Source organism: Staurois parvus, unplaced genomic scaffold, assembly GCF_062004578.1.
Source record: "Staurois parvus isolate SC_StPar_1 unplaced genomic scaffold, SC_StPar_1.0 ptg001045l, whole genome shotgun sequence".
Lineage (NCBI taxonomy): Eukaryota > Metazoa > Chordata > Amphibia > Anura > Ranidae > Staurois > Staurois parvus.
The window spans coordinates 6,563,466-6,577,555 of NW_028318841.1; the positions used below are offsets into that span (position 1 = coordinate 6,563,466).

Genomic DNA, 14,090 nt, shown 5'->3' on the forward strand with positions numbered 1-14,090 from the left:
GTGCCGTCTATCCGTGTCACCTCATTAGTGCTGCCTATTAGTGCCCATCAGTGCTGCCTATCAGTGCCCATCAGTGCCGCCTATTAGCCGCCATCAGTGCTGCCTCATCAATGCACATCAGTGAAGGAGAAAAATTACCTGTTAGAAAAATTTTATAATAGAAACAAAGAAACTTTTTGTTTTCAAACTTTTTGCAATTTTTTGTTTATAGAGCAAAAAGTAAAGTGCCCATTGGCAATTAAAAACCACCAAAAGAAAGCTCTATTTGTGGGAAAAAAATGATAAAAAATTCATATAAGTACAATGTTGCATGACCGCGCAATTGTCATTCAACGTGCGACAGCGCTGAAAGCTGAAAATTGGCCTGGTAAAGAAGGGGGTATAAGTACCCAGTAGGCAAGTGGTTAAACACCACCAAAACAAAGCTCTATCTGTTTAAAAAAAATGATAAACATTTCATTTGGGTACAGTGTTACAGGACTGAGTAATTGTCATTCAAAGTGTGTTCAAAGGGAAGGAAGTAAAAGTGTCTGGTAATGAAGTGGTGAATGTGGTTGTTTGCATTGTCCCACATTCAGGTATCCCAACAGTAAGTGACATTGACAGTTTTTTTTACAATTTAGACTGGGGGGGAGGGGGTCTTGAGGTTTCCCAATAATAAGTAACATTTACATTTTTTTTTTCATTTTAGACTGGGTTGATAAAAAAGGTTGATAAATGCTATATCAGCATGATGAGTAAGTTGTAGAACATTTTACATAGAAGAATAGACAAAAAAGATTAACTAATGGGGATGATGGAGGTGCACTGATGAAAACTGTACTGTCTCCTTACAGTAGATGTCTGTGGAAAAAATGTCCTTTCATATTGGTGCCTAAAGGAGAAAAGCCCCTTTATACTGGTGGACAGTGGAGAAGTTAACCTTTGCTTTGGATTTCACATTGGAGGGGAGGTCAGCTATGCTGAGAACAGACGCGGATTGACCATTTGGAAACTCGGGCACTGCTCGAGGGCCCGGGGTCAGTGGGGGGCCCCATGAGATGCCCCTGGTACCTTTTTCATAGGATTTTTTGAGTTTGGGCAAGGACACAGTGGCCCCATGATCCCCTATTGCCCAGGGGCCCCATGAGCTGTCAGTCCACCCCTTGCTGAGAAATCAGTGTCTCTCCTTTCAGAGCCCCTGACTATAGGAAAGCTATAGTCCCTGAGCTCCATAAAACTGTCAGCTATAAATTAAAGAGATAAGTCCACAAGGTGGCATACACCTCATTGGACTTAAATCATAGTATGACAGCAGTGGCTGAATTCCTGGAGTTCAGCTTTAATGAATATTGAGAAGACATTCTGACTTTAGCACTGTTGTAGTGTCTCCTGGGTAGTTTTAGTGGTTTCAATAATAATTTTTACTTTTACCTGAGTTTGCACTTAAGTGTTGAAATCAGTCTATGGGCCTCAGGGTCTCAACATTACAGTCACATGGAAAACATTTGAAGCCCTGAACAGTCATCCGTCTAAAATATGTTTCCATGTGTTGTCTCATATCTTGCTAAAAATACTCCTTCACAGTCAAACTAGCCGATGCCAAAAAGAGAACTTCATACTACATCCTTAATATTTGTTTAGTCACTGGCTGCACTCAGTAGAAGCCCTGGAAATAGAAAGGCAAAGCAAACTGCGACATGTCAGCTACTGTGGAACTGTAAGCCCCAGAGGTTTGTTCAGAGATTCCCAGATCCTGTTCATTGTCACTGCAGGCTTTCAAGCTCAATTCTGTCTGAGAAGCCAAGGTGCCACTTGCCTGTCCAACTATAATAACTGTCACAAAAAAAACACCAAGTCCTTTACAAATGGCATGCAATAAGAAGTTTTCATAGAATTATTTCATAATTGTGCAATGCTAAAAACCAATAAAAAGAAGAGTCCCTGTCGCAAGGCCATTCATTTTAATAACAATTTTTGATTTTTTATTTGTGCACATTTATGTGCACAGAAGTCTTGTCAGATGGGCGATTAAAGCATGTGCATGGATGTGTGTGCCTGTCCACCAGGGACATTAGTGCAAACTGGGCTATTTAAAACTAAGTATTCCATAGACCAGGGTTGGGCAACTGTGGCCCTCCAGCTGTTGGTGAACTACAAGTCCCATCATGCTTCTGCCTTTGGGAGTCATGTTTGTAACTGTCAGTTTTGCAATGCCTCATGGGACTTGTAGTTCTACAACAGATGGAGGGCCACAGTTGCCCACCTCTGATATTCCATTGCTGAATTATCTTTCAGCTGTATTCCTCTGACCCATGATCTCTGAACTTGAACTTATGCTGTATCTTTATCACTGAAAGGGCATGTGACCAAGATTCTGCTCACCAACCTTGCTGACTGCATGTTACTAACCTCTGCCTGTTTCCGACTTAAAGCGTAACTAAGCCACAAATACTTACCTTAGCTCCAACAATCCAATTATTTTTTTATTATTATACAGGATTTATATAGTGGCAACGGTTTGCTCAGCGCTTTACATTATAGTGGGGGACAATACAGTAACAATACAGTTCAATACAAGAGGGAGTTGAGGGCCCTGCTCCTTGGAGCTTACAATCTAGGAGGGAGGGGTGAGTGGTACAATAGGTAAAACTGTGGGGTGATTGTAAAGCCTTTGGCGGCTGTAGAATCTTCTCCCTGGTTCTTCCAGGACACCAGTCTTCAGCCATTTTGATGGGCCGTCATGGGATGCATGGGAGTGCAGTCATCCCAGCACACTGGCAATATACTGGTATATAAACTGAGCTGCACATTTGCATCTCAGTGTATATTCCGCAGAGGATTGTGACTATGAAGGTGAGTATACTTTATTGCAAATAAAAAGCCTGCCTTTTTACAATTTTTAATTTCTTATATTTAATTACTTTGATTCTGCTTATGATTTGGAGCTCCACTGCTTGTCTGTTCATGATCCTGACCTATGCCCAACTCCACCTGTATCCAAACCAGATGCATTCTTGGTGTATTACCAGCTGTACCCTGCAAATCTGATATCAACGCTCTTGAGTTCCAGTCACCATTTCCTACACCTAGGCATTTGTGTCCTTCTATCAGCCTTGCAGGTCCTGTCTTTGATTCCAGAATTGGTCAGATGGGAACTGTTCAAAAATCCACCTCACTATCTCTGACTCTTGACTCTGGGGTTGATTTGCTAAAGGCACATTGAGTACTTTGCAAGAGTGGTTGCTCCTGCTTGGTGAATGAGAAGAAGCTCTGCTGACCTCCATCATCCAATCATTTGCAAGCAAATTTGTTTTTTTTTATATTTTTTTTAAATTTTCCTTGATTGTGCTCGGGTATTCTCTGCAAAGTGAAGCTTCGCTTCATTTACTAAGCTCTGAAGCAACTGCACTTTCCTTTAGTAAATCAACCACAGTGTCTCTTTAAAATTGAATACCAGGTAGATAAATAAAAAAGCAATATTTTAATGCAGCTGTGTTTTCCTTTAATTTTCACAAATATTTACAAATATTTATCATAAATGTCTGAATTTTTTGGATATCCGCTTCTGTCATCCCCTACATAACAGACTCAGGCAGGAAGATGGACAACTGTACACTGCTTGGATGCACTCAGTATGTAAACAGAGACTTTCAGCTCAGAACTTTGACATGTGCCACTAAAATGTGCGGATCTCTCTAATGTCAGAAAGAGGTACAGAAGGGTTTGTGCCAGAGCTAGAAATGGCTGTTTCATACTGTTCAAGCTGTGTTCACGGGTTGAGGTATGCAGTAGAGGATTTTTAGAAATGAAAGGTTATGTGTACATCTTTTGGTGCCTACCTTTACAGCCCATGTCCAAGCAAAGCTTCCCCCTTACTAGCTTCTCAACTGATGACCAGTAAAAAAAAAAAAACTAAAATGTATTGGTCACCTAACTCTGCCATTCGTGCTGTTGCTGGTGGCATTTCAAAGAGTGAAAACTGCTGATCCAGTGTTGCAGTCTGTGCCTGTGCTGACTGGTTGCCTGCACATGACATCATTACACCGCCGCAGGTTTCTGGATTCCCCTCTACTGGACTGCCAACAGCTAGTGTCCATGGTAGACAGTGATATGGACACTTGAAGATGAATTCTCCTTCTTCAACTCAGGATTCAGGATGTTATATGGCTGGGGGGTAAGGCTAGCATTTTTGGGCTATTAGATTCATTTGTTTTTAAACTTCTGAACTGATTAGTTGAGAGAATGTGTTATGCCCAGAGCTTAGCTTAACCTATGTGTTATTTTTAAACTAGAATGGTGCATTTTTTGCTCTATTGACTTCAATAGGAACATACAAAATACGTGCAAAAATGCAGTGTGCATTTTTTTCAATATCTCCTGATAGGTGCTTCATGCGTAAAATGTGCTAAAACACACAAAAAAGCTGTAGCATAGCCTACTTACATTATGCTCAAGTGTGAATGGGTGCTTAAGTTTACCTTTTCTGACTTTTGCCAAAAATATCCCCAAGCATTACAGCTTCCTCAGTACGTAATTATGTAGTGCTATGTTTTTTTAAAAACTGTGCTTACTTTTTTCAGCTGCTCATTTCATTGCCTTATCCTCTCCATCCTGAAGATGGGAGGATGTACTGAGTGTTGGATGTACTGAGTGTTGGATGCACAGTCTCCAAAATTGAAGAACACTGAGCTGCGAGCAAAGAGCAGACTGCGCATGCATGGGTAGGGAATGAAGCTGAGTAATCATCTGTGAGCTTCCGGGGCAGCACCTTGAATACTCCATATATCCTGCCATCTGCAGGACAGAGAGGGGAGGAATGAAATGCACTGAAAAAAGTAAGCATTCTTTTGCACTACATAGAAATGCACTGAGTACCCTGTAATGCTTGGGGCTGTTTTTGGCAAACAATGGTATAGGTGACTTAACCTTTTAGATGTTAGCAAGAGAACTGCAACAGGTGGTATTGCTGAAGACAAAAAGCTGTCCCGGCTATTACCCATAATATGCTGACCCCCAATAGGTCATGACCTAAGTGCTGGCCCAGGTAGGTATTCCAGTCTTTCCCTGGAGTGTGGTTCCACTGCACTTCTGCTACTGAAAGAAACCTGAAATAAAAGAAAAATGCAGCATGCCCTTCCTGACATATTTATGGAAATACAAAACAGTTCATTGTTATGCTGAGAGACAGTTTTCCATATTTTTACAGCAGCTAAACTGAAACTAGTATGCAGAACATGTCCAAGGAAAGTCATACGTCTTCAAAGTCAAGATCTAGTCAGACTGTTGTGACACATTACCACGACCCAATAGCGTGTGACATTTTGCATGTTAAGCATTGTGTGAAGGCAACCTATTCATTTTCAATGAGCTAATGACATACCACAACAAAATTTAATGGACATGAACAATTTTTATATATGTAGTGCCCCATGTAGTGCCCCATGATGCACAGATGGTTCATTTCTATGTGTTGTAATGTGCTGGTTTATTGCGTGTAATGTGTCACCAGAACACATATGTGTCACTACACCCTCAAACCTGTCTTTGGGAACAAGTGTTGAAGCTAGAGTATGAGTGCCAGACAACCAATATTTCAAGAAAGCACAGACTACAAAACAGCCAGGAGGTCCATTAAGTCTGCCCACCTTTTCTTAACCAGTTCCCGACCGTGCTATAAGCAAAAAATGGCTACAGTGTGGTTGGATAGCTCTTGGAGGGCTTCCATGGACTTCCTCCCAGAACCACGCCCCCCCCCCCTTCCCCCGTGCGCCCCCTGGGACACAATTTGTGATCGCTGATATGGATCAAGGTGAAGAGGCCAATCAATCAGAGCAGCCTATTTACTATGTGATCAACATACCATGATAGGTAGTTCTCACCTATGTGCCTACGTTAGACGAAGCTGCCCAGCGTAGCGCAACGCATCTGGTGTGAGCCAACTTCTAATGCCCCATCCACACATGAGCCCTTCGTAGCTGTAGACTCCAAAATGCTCAACGAGCCAAATCCCATGGTCCCTGTTCACATTTGAGCGTTCAGTCTTCTGTACCTCAACATCTGAATCTCAAAACAGTACATGAGTTACTTTTGAAGCAAAATGGGTGTTTCTGGTCCCATGGACTTTAATGGGAGCACATGAAAAAAACGTGAGAAATGCATGTTACGCTCCCTTTTCAGGCGCTCTCATAATAAAGGTCTATAAAACCAAAAATGAGCAATTCTGCCCCATAGAAGCTCCTGTATGGTACTTCATGATTAAAAAATGTGAGCAAAAAGTATAAAACATAAATTCTTGGGAATCGCCTACATGCAAGTGTGAATGAGCCCCCGCAGCTGAGAATAGACTGACTTTAAGGATACAAGTCTCCAGAGTGTGACAATGACACTCCAGACTTGCCACTCATCAGATTCTGTATACAATGAAATCAGAGTTCATAGAATCCCCGATCTCCTACCCAGGGACATGTCAATCTTGGTGCTGTCCTGGAGCTCTCCTTCCCCTGGCTGTCCCGGCTCCTCTCCCATGTCCTCCATGGCTGGCGGTGCTCCGGCTGATCACACAGGCGGTGAGGAGCTGATCCTGTCCTCTCCGGCCGGCGCATGCTTCGGATCGCTGCCAGGGGCACAGGACGCCAAATAGGGGCATAGAAGAGCCGAGCTCACCTTCCGCCTGACGGTGCGGGGCGTGTGTACAATTGTACTTCATTCAACGTCCCTGGAGAGATCGGAGAACACACTGGCCACCTATAGGGGTCGCATCTCAGCAGCCACTGACAGCTAAAGGGAAAGTAATGTCAACTGTCTGGCAGCACACATATTAAAGGAGAATTCCAACCTTTGAAAAAAAAGTAATCAATGCACTCAGATTCTAAATGAAAAATTGTGTGTTTATTATTTTTTTTGCATTTGAGCCTCCTGAGCATTGCAGCGAAAATCAGTGGATCAGAAGTGAAATGCTCTGTCTCTTGCAGAGTATTACTCTGGCTCAGGTACATACACAGGTACAGACACATAACAGCCTTTCTAAACTGAAAGTTCCACATCTCTCTCTGCAAGCTTCTTCAGTCTGAAAAAAAAATGATAAGGGCCCATTTACACAGGCAGACCAATCTGGTCCGCGGGGGCGGGCTGACAACTCATGGGGCCCCGGGCAATAGGGGATCATGGGGCCCCTGTGTCCTTGCCCAAACTCAAAAAAGCCTATGAAAAGGGTACCAGGGGCATCTCATGGGGCCCCCTACTGACCCCGGGCCCTCGGGCACTGCCCTAGTTTCCAAATGGTCAGTCCGCCCCTACTGGTCCGCCTGCATATTTTTCAGGCAGACCTGATCAGGCCACCCATTGTTCTCTATGGGGAGCCGGACGTAAATGGACATGCACCCATTTACACCCACCTGCATCCAATCCGAACTGCTGAAAACAGATGGATGGGGATCTGTTCACCATCCGACTAGCGGATCGGATGACAGTCGGATGTAAACTGACAGGTGGTCTGTTTACATCCAACTGCCCCATAGAGAACAGTGGACTGTGTCCTTGTCCGCTCTGCACAAGCAGAATGAAAATGGACCTGTGATTCGCCTTCTCAGAGGGGATCAGCAAACAGATTCCTCGATGAGCAGGCGGATCCACTTGGCGTAGTCCATCCCATGTGAAAGGGCCCTAAGTCAGTACCTACAAATACTGTAGCTGCTGGATTTTAATGAAGCAACACTTACCTGTCCAGGAATCCAGGGCTGTCCTCACCGGGTCAGTTCTTCTCTGGTCTTCAAGTCCCCAGTGACGCCATGTTTACTTTTGGAAGCCGGCTGTGACTCCTTGCGGCTTCACAGCCGGCTCCCCGTTGCATATACTCATTCTGTTTCCCCAAAAAAGATTATGCAACTGTAAGGCACTACTAAACAAAGAGCCAAGTATAATTATATATATTAAAAGATTGACAAGTTTATTTATCCAAAAGACTTAAAAGAATTAAACATGTATGTTGACAATAGTGATTGCAAGGAATACCAGTCAGGCATCCAACGCGTTTTGTAGTGGTGCGGGCAGGGGACGGGGGGGGGGGGGGGTGATGGGTGGCCCAGATGGTATCATCTCCCAGCATGTGGTTTATATGCAACTCTTGGTCTGCTGAAAGTTTTTCTGATTTTTCTATCTATACGGATTAGTATGAATCTCTCTTCAGATGGTATAATTGTTAATGTGAGAATATTTGACAATATACTCTTTGTAAATGTTATTACACATATCGTTTTTGTATTGTAGAATATAGCTTACAGTCATCAGGTATATCCCTGAAGAAGAGAATCTGTATCTTGAAACGTGCTGGATGTCTGACAGTTATTCCTTGCAACCACTGTTGTCAACATATATGTTCTAATTCTTTTAAGTCTTTTGGCTAAATAAACGTTCATATTTATTTGAAATAGGAATGATAGCAATTCAAATATTTTTACCACCTCAACATACATACAACATTGCATATCCTCAAGTCGTGCTGTTCTTTGTGAATGTACCTGCAGCCTCCTGGGACTTGTGATGTGTTCCAAGAGGTTGCGGGCAGGGAGGGGTGTAAACCTCCACTGTGATCGCCTAGGCGATTCCAGCAAAAAAGGGAGTGTGTACCTGTAAAAACTAGGTATCCATTTAAAAAAAAAACTTCCAAAAGAGGGGGGAGGAGATAAAGCAGGACTTACCTTTATTTAGAAGAAGTTCCACTTTAAGTTACAGAGCTGGGGGAAGCATCCATTGACTATGAGATCGCTGATATCACCACCCATGTGTTCCAATGAGAACTATGAGTCACTCTGCTGCGATGGCAGATGGGACTTGTAGTTTTTTTCAATTGCTGTTTCTGATTTTAACGCAGAACTTCAGTCTGCCTTCCATGTGGCTCTGCCCCCCATTATGCACCACCATTATGGCGCATGCGCAGATGTCTCCACAGGCTCTACCTAGCCTTTGGGTCCTGGCATAGTCTGTTAGCATATCTGCGCATGTTCAAAGACATGGAAGGATTCAAACTTCCCACTAGCAATCTTTGTGTGCACATTGAGATAACAGGAAGTGTACATAGGAAAGCTCTGAATTTCTAACATGATCAATTTGTTGAATGGATATAACAAAATGCTTTCAATGGTATATTTAACAGATGAAAAGGTAATTACTAAGAGAAGTTCATTGTTAGCAGACATGTGCACGCCAGAAACTTTATTTTCAGGATTTGTCTTGTATCTTCAGAATTAATTTTGTATATTCGTTGGTCTGGGAGAATTCGATAAATTTTGCAGTTTTCCCGAGAGATTGCTATATATTTTATATCGATCTATATCGATCCATCGAATCAGATGGATTTGAATTGGAAGAATTCAATATTTTAGAACACTAGTCCAACCTGCCAAGAGCCCATCTTGCTGGCTCCCAATCAGAATCCTTCATCAAGAGCTGTTGACAGCTCAGTCAGTGTGCTTGGAACTTGAGCACCGATGCAAAACACTAGTAAAAGAGGACTAATTATGCACAGAAGTGAGTTTAAAAAAATGTTTAAAATTCTTATGTGGAAAAGTATTATTGATAAACTAGTTGAGTAACTAAACTACAGAGGCAATTCACCACTGTCATTTCATTACCAGAGTTTAGTTCTATGTGAAAGACAAAGTCTCATTTCAATTTTTAATAATGTGTTCTGTTTCCCCGGAGACGTGTAGTATTTTTGTCCCATCTTCCTATGTGTTGTCTAATGGCTTGCTGTGAGGTCAGACAGGACATCCCTCTTCAGCCAACCGACTACGCAGCTAGCAAGGAGACAGCTGCATTTTCCCCATCTTCAAGCACTCTCCTGAGAAAAACATCTCACAAGGAATGCTAGGGGGGAAGGTTTGTAAGGTAAAATATTTGAGTCAAGCAGGAAAGTGCTTGGAGATATGCCATCAGTCAAAGGTGTCTTCTTGCTAGCTGTGTTGTCGGTTGGCTGAGGAAGGAGAAGCGGTGGTCTGTCCAACCTCACAGCTAAACTTAGACCTCACATAGAAAGATTAGCCAAAGTACTATCAGGGCTGGAGCTTCCACTAGGCAAACTAGGCAGCTGCCTAGGGTGCACTGCCACCTAGGGGCACCTGGGCGCAGTACAGGCCAGCACTCTGTGTAGGATGCTGCCACATCATGAATGATCCTTCAGTTGAGGGAGGGGCAGCAGAGAGGAGGAAGAAAGAACAAAGGAAGATGTTGGGTGTCTGGGGCCAGTGCAGCAGCTGATCTGCAGCTCCTTCCAGTGTTCCTCTCAGACTCAGGCCCTTACTGCAAACCAGCTGGCAGCTGCTGATCACTGTGGAGTTCCAGCCCTTCTCTTCCCATTCAACAGCAGACGGGGAGCTGCGTCTGCGGAGGAAGGTAATGTCTGACTCTGATGTCTTGTGTCTGTGTGAGTGTGACCCGGCCAGCCAACCATCACATGTGCAATATGTCAGTGAGTGATGACATCATCACGATCTCACAGCCTGCTCTTGTAGTGCCTGCTGGGCCTGCTGATCTGTGTCAGTGTTGGTGGTGGTGTGTTGTGTCGTATCTGTCACTGTGTGGGATCGCTCAGTTCAGGTGTTCTCTGTGTGGGTGTGTTGACTGGGCTGCCTGCTGTCACAGAGTTTTATCTCCCCCCATTGCCTGGGGAATTCCAGCCTGGGATCTGTCAGAGTGTGGATCCATCATCCTCCACTCACTGCAACTGTCACCCTGCCACTGCCAGCCACAGAAACAGTCTGTCCATGACACTGATTTTGTCTTTAATATTGGTGCTGGTGGCATCTTATGGCACTTATTTTTTCAAATTTAAAGAAATGTAGACATTTCATGTTTTGTTGATTTAATATTTTCTGCTGTTTTTTTTACATTTCTTTTGGGAGGGGAGCACAAGTAGCTTGTCTTGCCATCTTGTCTAGGGTGCAAAATAGTCTAGCACTGGCCCTGAGTACTACATGTACCTTGTCACCTGGGAAACAGAACATATTAAAAGAAATGAAAGTGAAATTTAAAGTCCTAATCAAATAAAGTGTGGTTTTTGTTACAGAGGTGGTAAGTAATTTTGTTTCTTAAAGAGATTGTAAAGGAATATATATATTTTTTTAAATAACAAACATGTTATACCTACCTGCTCTGTGCAATGATATTGCATAAAGCCTCCTGAACCTCCTCTTCTAGGGTCTCCCACTGCCACTCTCGGCTTCTCCTCCTCTCGGTACGCCACCATAAGAAACCGCTTCCTATAGTGGCACACCTGTGGGCTTGCTCCTGAGTCGGGCAGTGTGCATCTATTGACATGACACACACAACGCTGCTCTGCTCTGTCTCTTGCTTCCTTCTCACAGCATTTGCCTAACAGCAGCAGCAGCCAATAGCTTCCACTGTTGTCTCTGATCCTGTCTGAGGGAAAAGAGAGAGAGCACTGGATCAATCCAGGACTCAGGTAAATAACTGGAGGGGGCTTTTATGCATGAAGGTAAAAAATCTTCAGAATGCAGCTCTAGTCCTCCTTCAATACTTACCTGAGCCCAATCTCAATCCAGGGCTGTGTTCGAGAGTAGTGGCTCTCCCGGGTCTCTCCCTCCTCATTGCCTCAGACACAGCAGGGGGAGTCATTGGCATTGCTGCTGTCAATCAAATGCTGTGAGGAGGAAGCAGGGGGTAGGGCTGAGCAGCACTGTGTGTCAATAGATGCACACTGAGGAAGTTGGGGGGCTGGGCTGGATCACACTTTCTGTGTCTTATGGACAAAGAGAGCAGGGCTTGGGATATAGCACACACTAGTGACCCCAAAGCAAGCAGCTTGTAATGGGGGTGCCCAGCAGGGGGGAGGGGCAAAGCGTGCAGGAAGAAGACCAGAGGAGAGGAGGATCAGGGATGGTCAGTACAAAACTATTACACAGAGCAGGTAAGTTTGACATGTTTGCTATTTTAAAAAATTCCTGTACAAAAAAAGTCTTCTGGCTTTAGAACCACTTTAATCCCATACATCATCTGCAACAAAATGAAAGGTGGATCTCTATTCTATTCACTTGCTTGAAGAGATTAAATGAACCCTTTTCAAAGCTACTCTATTTTGGGTGATATTCTCTCTTAACCAGTTACGGTGGTAAATGAAATTCACTTTGAGTTCAGACCTTTAGATCATTATTTACAGCAAGGGTGTCCAACCTGCACCAATGGGCCACATGCAGCCCAAGACAGCTATAAATGTGGCCCAATACAAAATCGTAAACTTATTTAAAAATTTCGATTTTTGGGGAAATTTTTTGTAAAAATGCATTTACATTTAGCGCACACATGCGGAAGAAGACAAATTTGACAGTATCTCTTTACTGGATTTTCATACGTTTTATCTTCCCATAGAAAAATCTCCACTCTTCACATCTTCACAATCACGCCTTATTCATACCATCAGTCTTCAGCAGCACTTATATTTGTGAGCAACTATTTTTCAAGGATGAAGCACATGAAGGGCAAAACTAGAACCAAAATATCTGATGAGCACCTTGAGAATTAATTGAGAATTGCTACTACATCCATCAAACCAGATATTGATGTGTTTGTTTATCAAAAAGTGTAAAATATCACACTCGTTTTATTTTGCCCTCTTTTACTTTTATAATAAAAATATTTTTTAAAAATGAAATTATATTGCTCAGATAGGTACATTATTTATATAAGTGCTTGTTAATTTGTGATCTGCCCGACTTTTTCTGCCCATCAGCTATCCTTATTGTTAATGTACTCTGTGTGTGACTCAAGGCAATTCTTCCAATATGGCCCAGGAAAGTCAAAAGGTTGGACACCCCTGATTTACAGTATTTAGACGCAAAAGATTTAGGAGCTCCTGACTCAGCTTTCTTTCAGTCAGTCTAGAGAGAAGGAAGCAAAACTGCTGATTTTCAACTCTGATTAATCCGCAATGGCTGCATAAATCTAAAATGTCTACACTCTTTTAGTCTGTTCTCTAACAATTTGATCTTGATGTAAATAAGCGATATGGTAGTTCTAAATAAATCTGTAATTCCAATCTGCATGAAGGGCCCAGCACCCATCTGCATTACCTAAAGATACCACTAGAGAGAGCAGTTTTCGATAGCATGAAACAACTTCTAAGCTTGATCTCTGCACTCTGCAATTGTTACCACTCATCTAAACCGAAAGGTGTTTGTGTTTTGGAGTTTTATTTATGTATTTATTGATTTTTTAAGAATATCAAGTAATCCTTTAGAGCTCAAAGAAATATTCTTGCAATTTAACCCCTTGCCCTCCAGAGGATTTACCCCCCTTCCTGACCAGGCCATTTTTTTGCGACACGGTGCTGCGTTATTTTAACTGACAATTGCGCGGTCATGCAACGCTGCACCCAAATGAAATGTACATCCTTTTTTCCCACAAATAGAGCTCTCTTTCTGTGGCGTTTGATCACCTGTGCGTTTTAAATTTTTTTGCGCAATAAGCAAAAAAAAGGACGACAATTTTGGAAAAACAAATATATTTTTGACTTTTTGCTATTAAACATGTCCAGTAAAAAAATTTAAAAAATCAAATTTCATCATAAATTAACTAGTTGCCGACCGCAGATAGCCGAATGACGGCTAAACTGCGGCCGGCCAGTTCTGAGTGGACGTCATATGACGTCCTCCCAGAACGCGCTCTCCTGCGCGCCCCAGGGGGCGCGCACCCGGCGATCTCTGTGATCGCTGTGTCCTAAGGACACAGCTGATCACGTGATGTGGTAAAAGGCCAATCATACCGGCCTTTTACCACGTGATCAGCTGTGTCCAATGACACGCTGATCACAGGGAAATGCAAGTGCTGGTTCTCGGCTGCACTTTCCTCACACTGTCAGATCGTGAGGTAAGTACTGCCGAGAACCGGCAGTTGTCAGAGCGGGGATCGGCACCGATCATCAGGGCACTGATGATCAGTGCCCTGATGATCGGTGCCCAGCAATGCCACCCGCAAGTTCCGCCCACCTGTGCCCAGCAGTGCGCCCACTAGCTCTGCCCACCTGTGCCCAGCAGCTCACCCACCTGTGCCCAGCAGTGCACCCACCTGTGCCCAGCAGTGCACCCACCTGTGCCACT

The 14,090-nt window shown here is 43.3% G+C and overlaps 1 protein-coding gene across 2 annotated transcripts in view; it reads right to left on the reverse strand.

The window, feature by feature from the left end:
* Positions 1 to 6,595, reverse strand: part of LOC149440944 (UAP56-interacting factor-like) — a 48,514-nt gene extending 41,919 nt beyond the window's left edge. For both annotated transcript variants that reach the window (XM_089657978.1, XM_089657977.1), the window contains exon 1: positions 6,438 to 6,595. In XM_089657978.1, the coding sequence (XP_089514104.1) occupies positions 6,438 to 6,516 (79 nt within the window). In that variant the 5' untranslated portion in view covers positions 6,517 to 6,595. The remainder of the gene's footprint in view (positions 1 to 6,437) is intronic.
* Between the last annotated feature and the right edge of the window lie 7,495 nt (positions 6,596 to 14,090).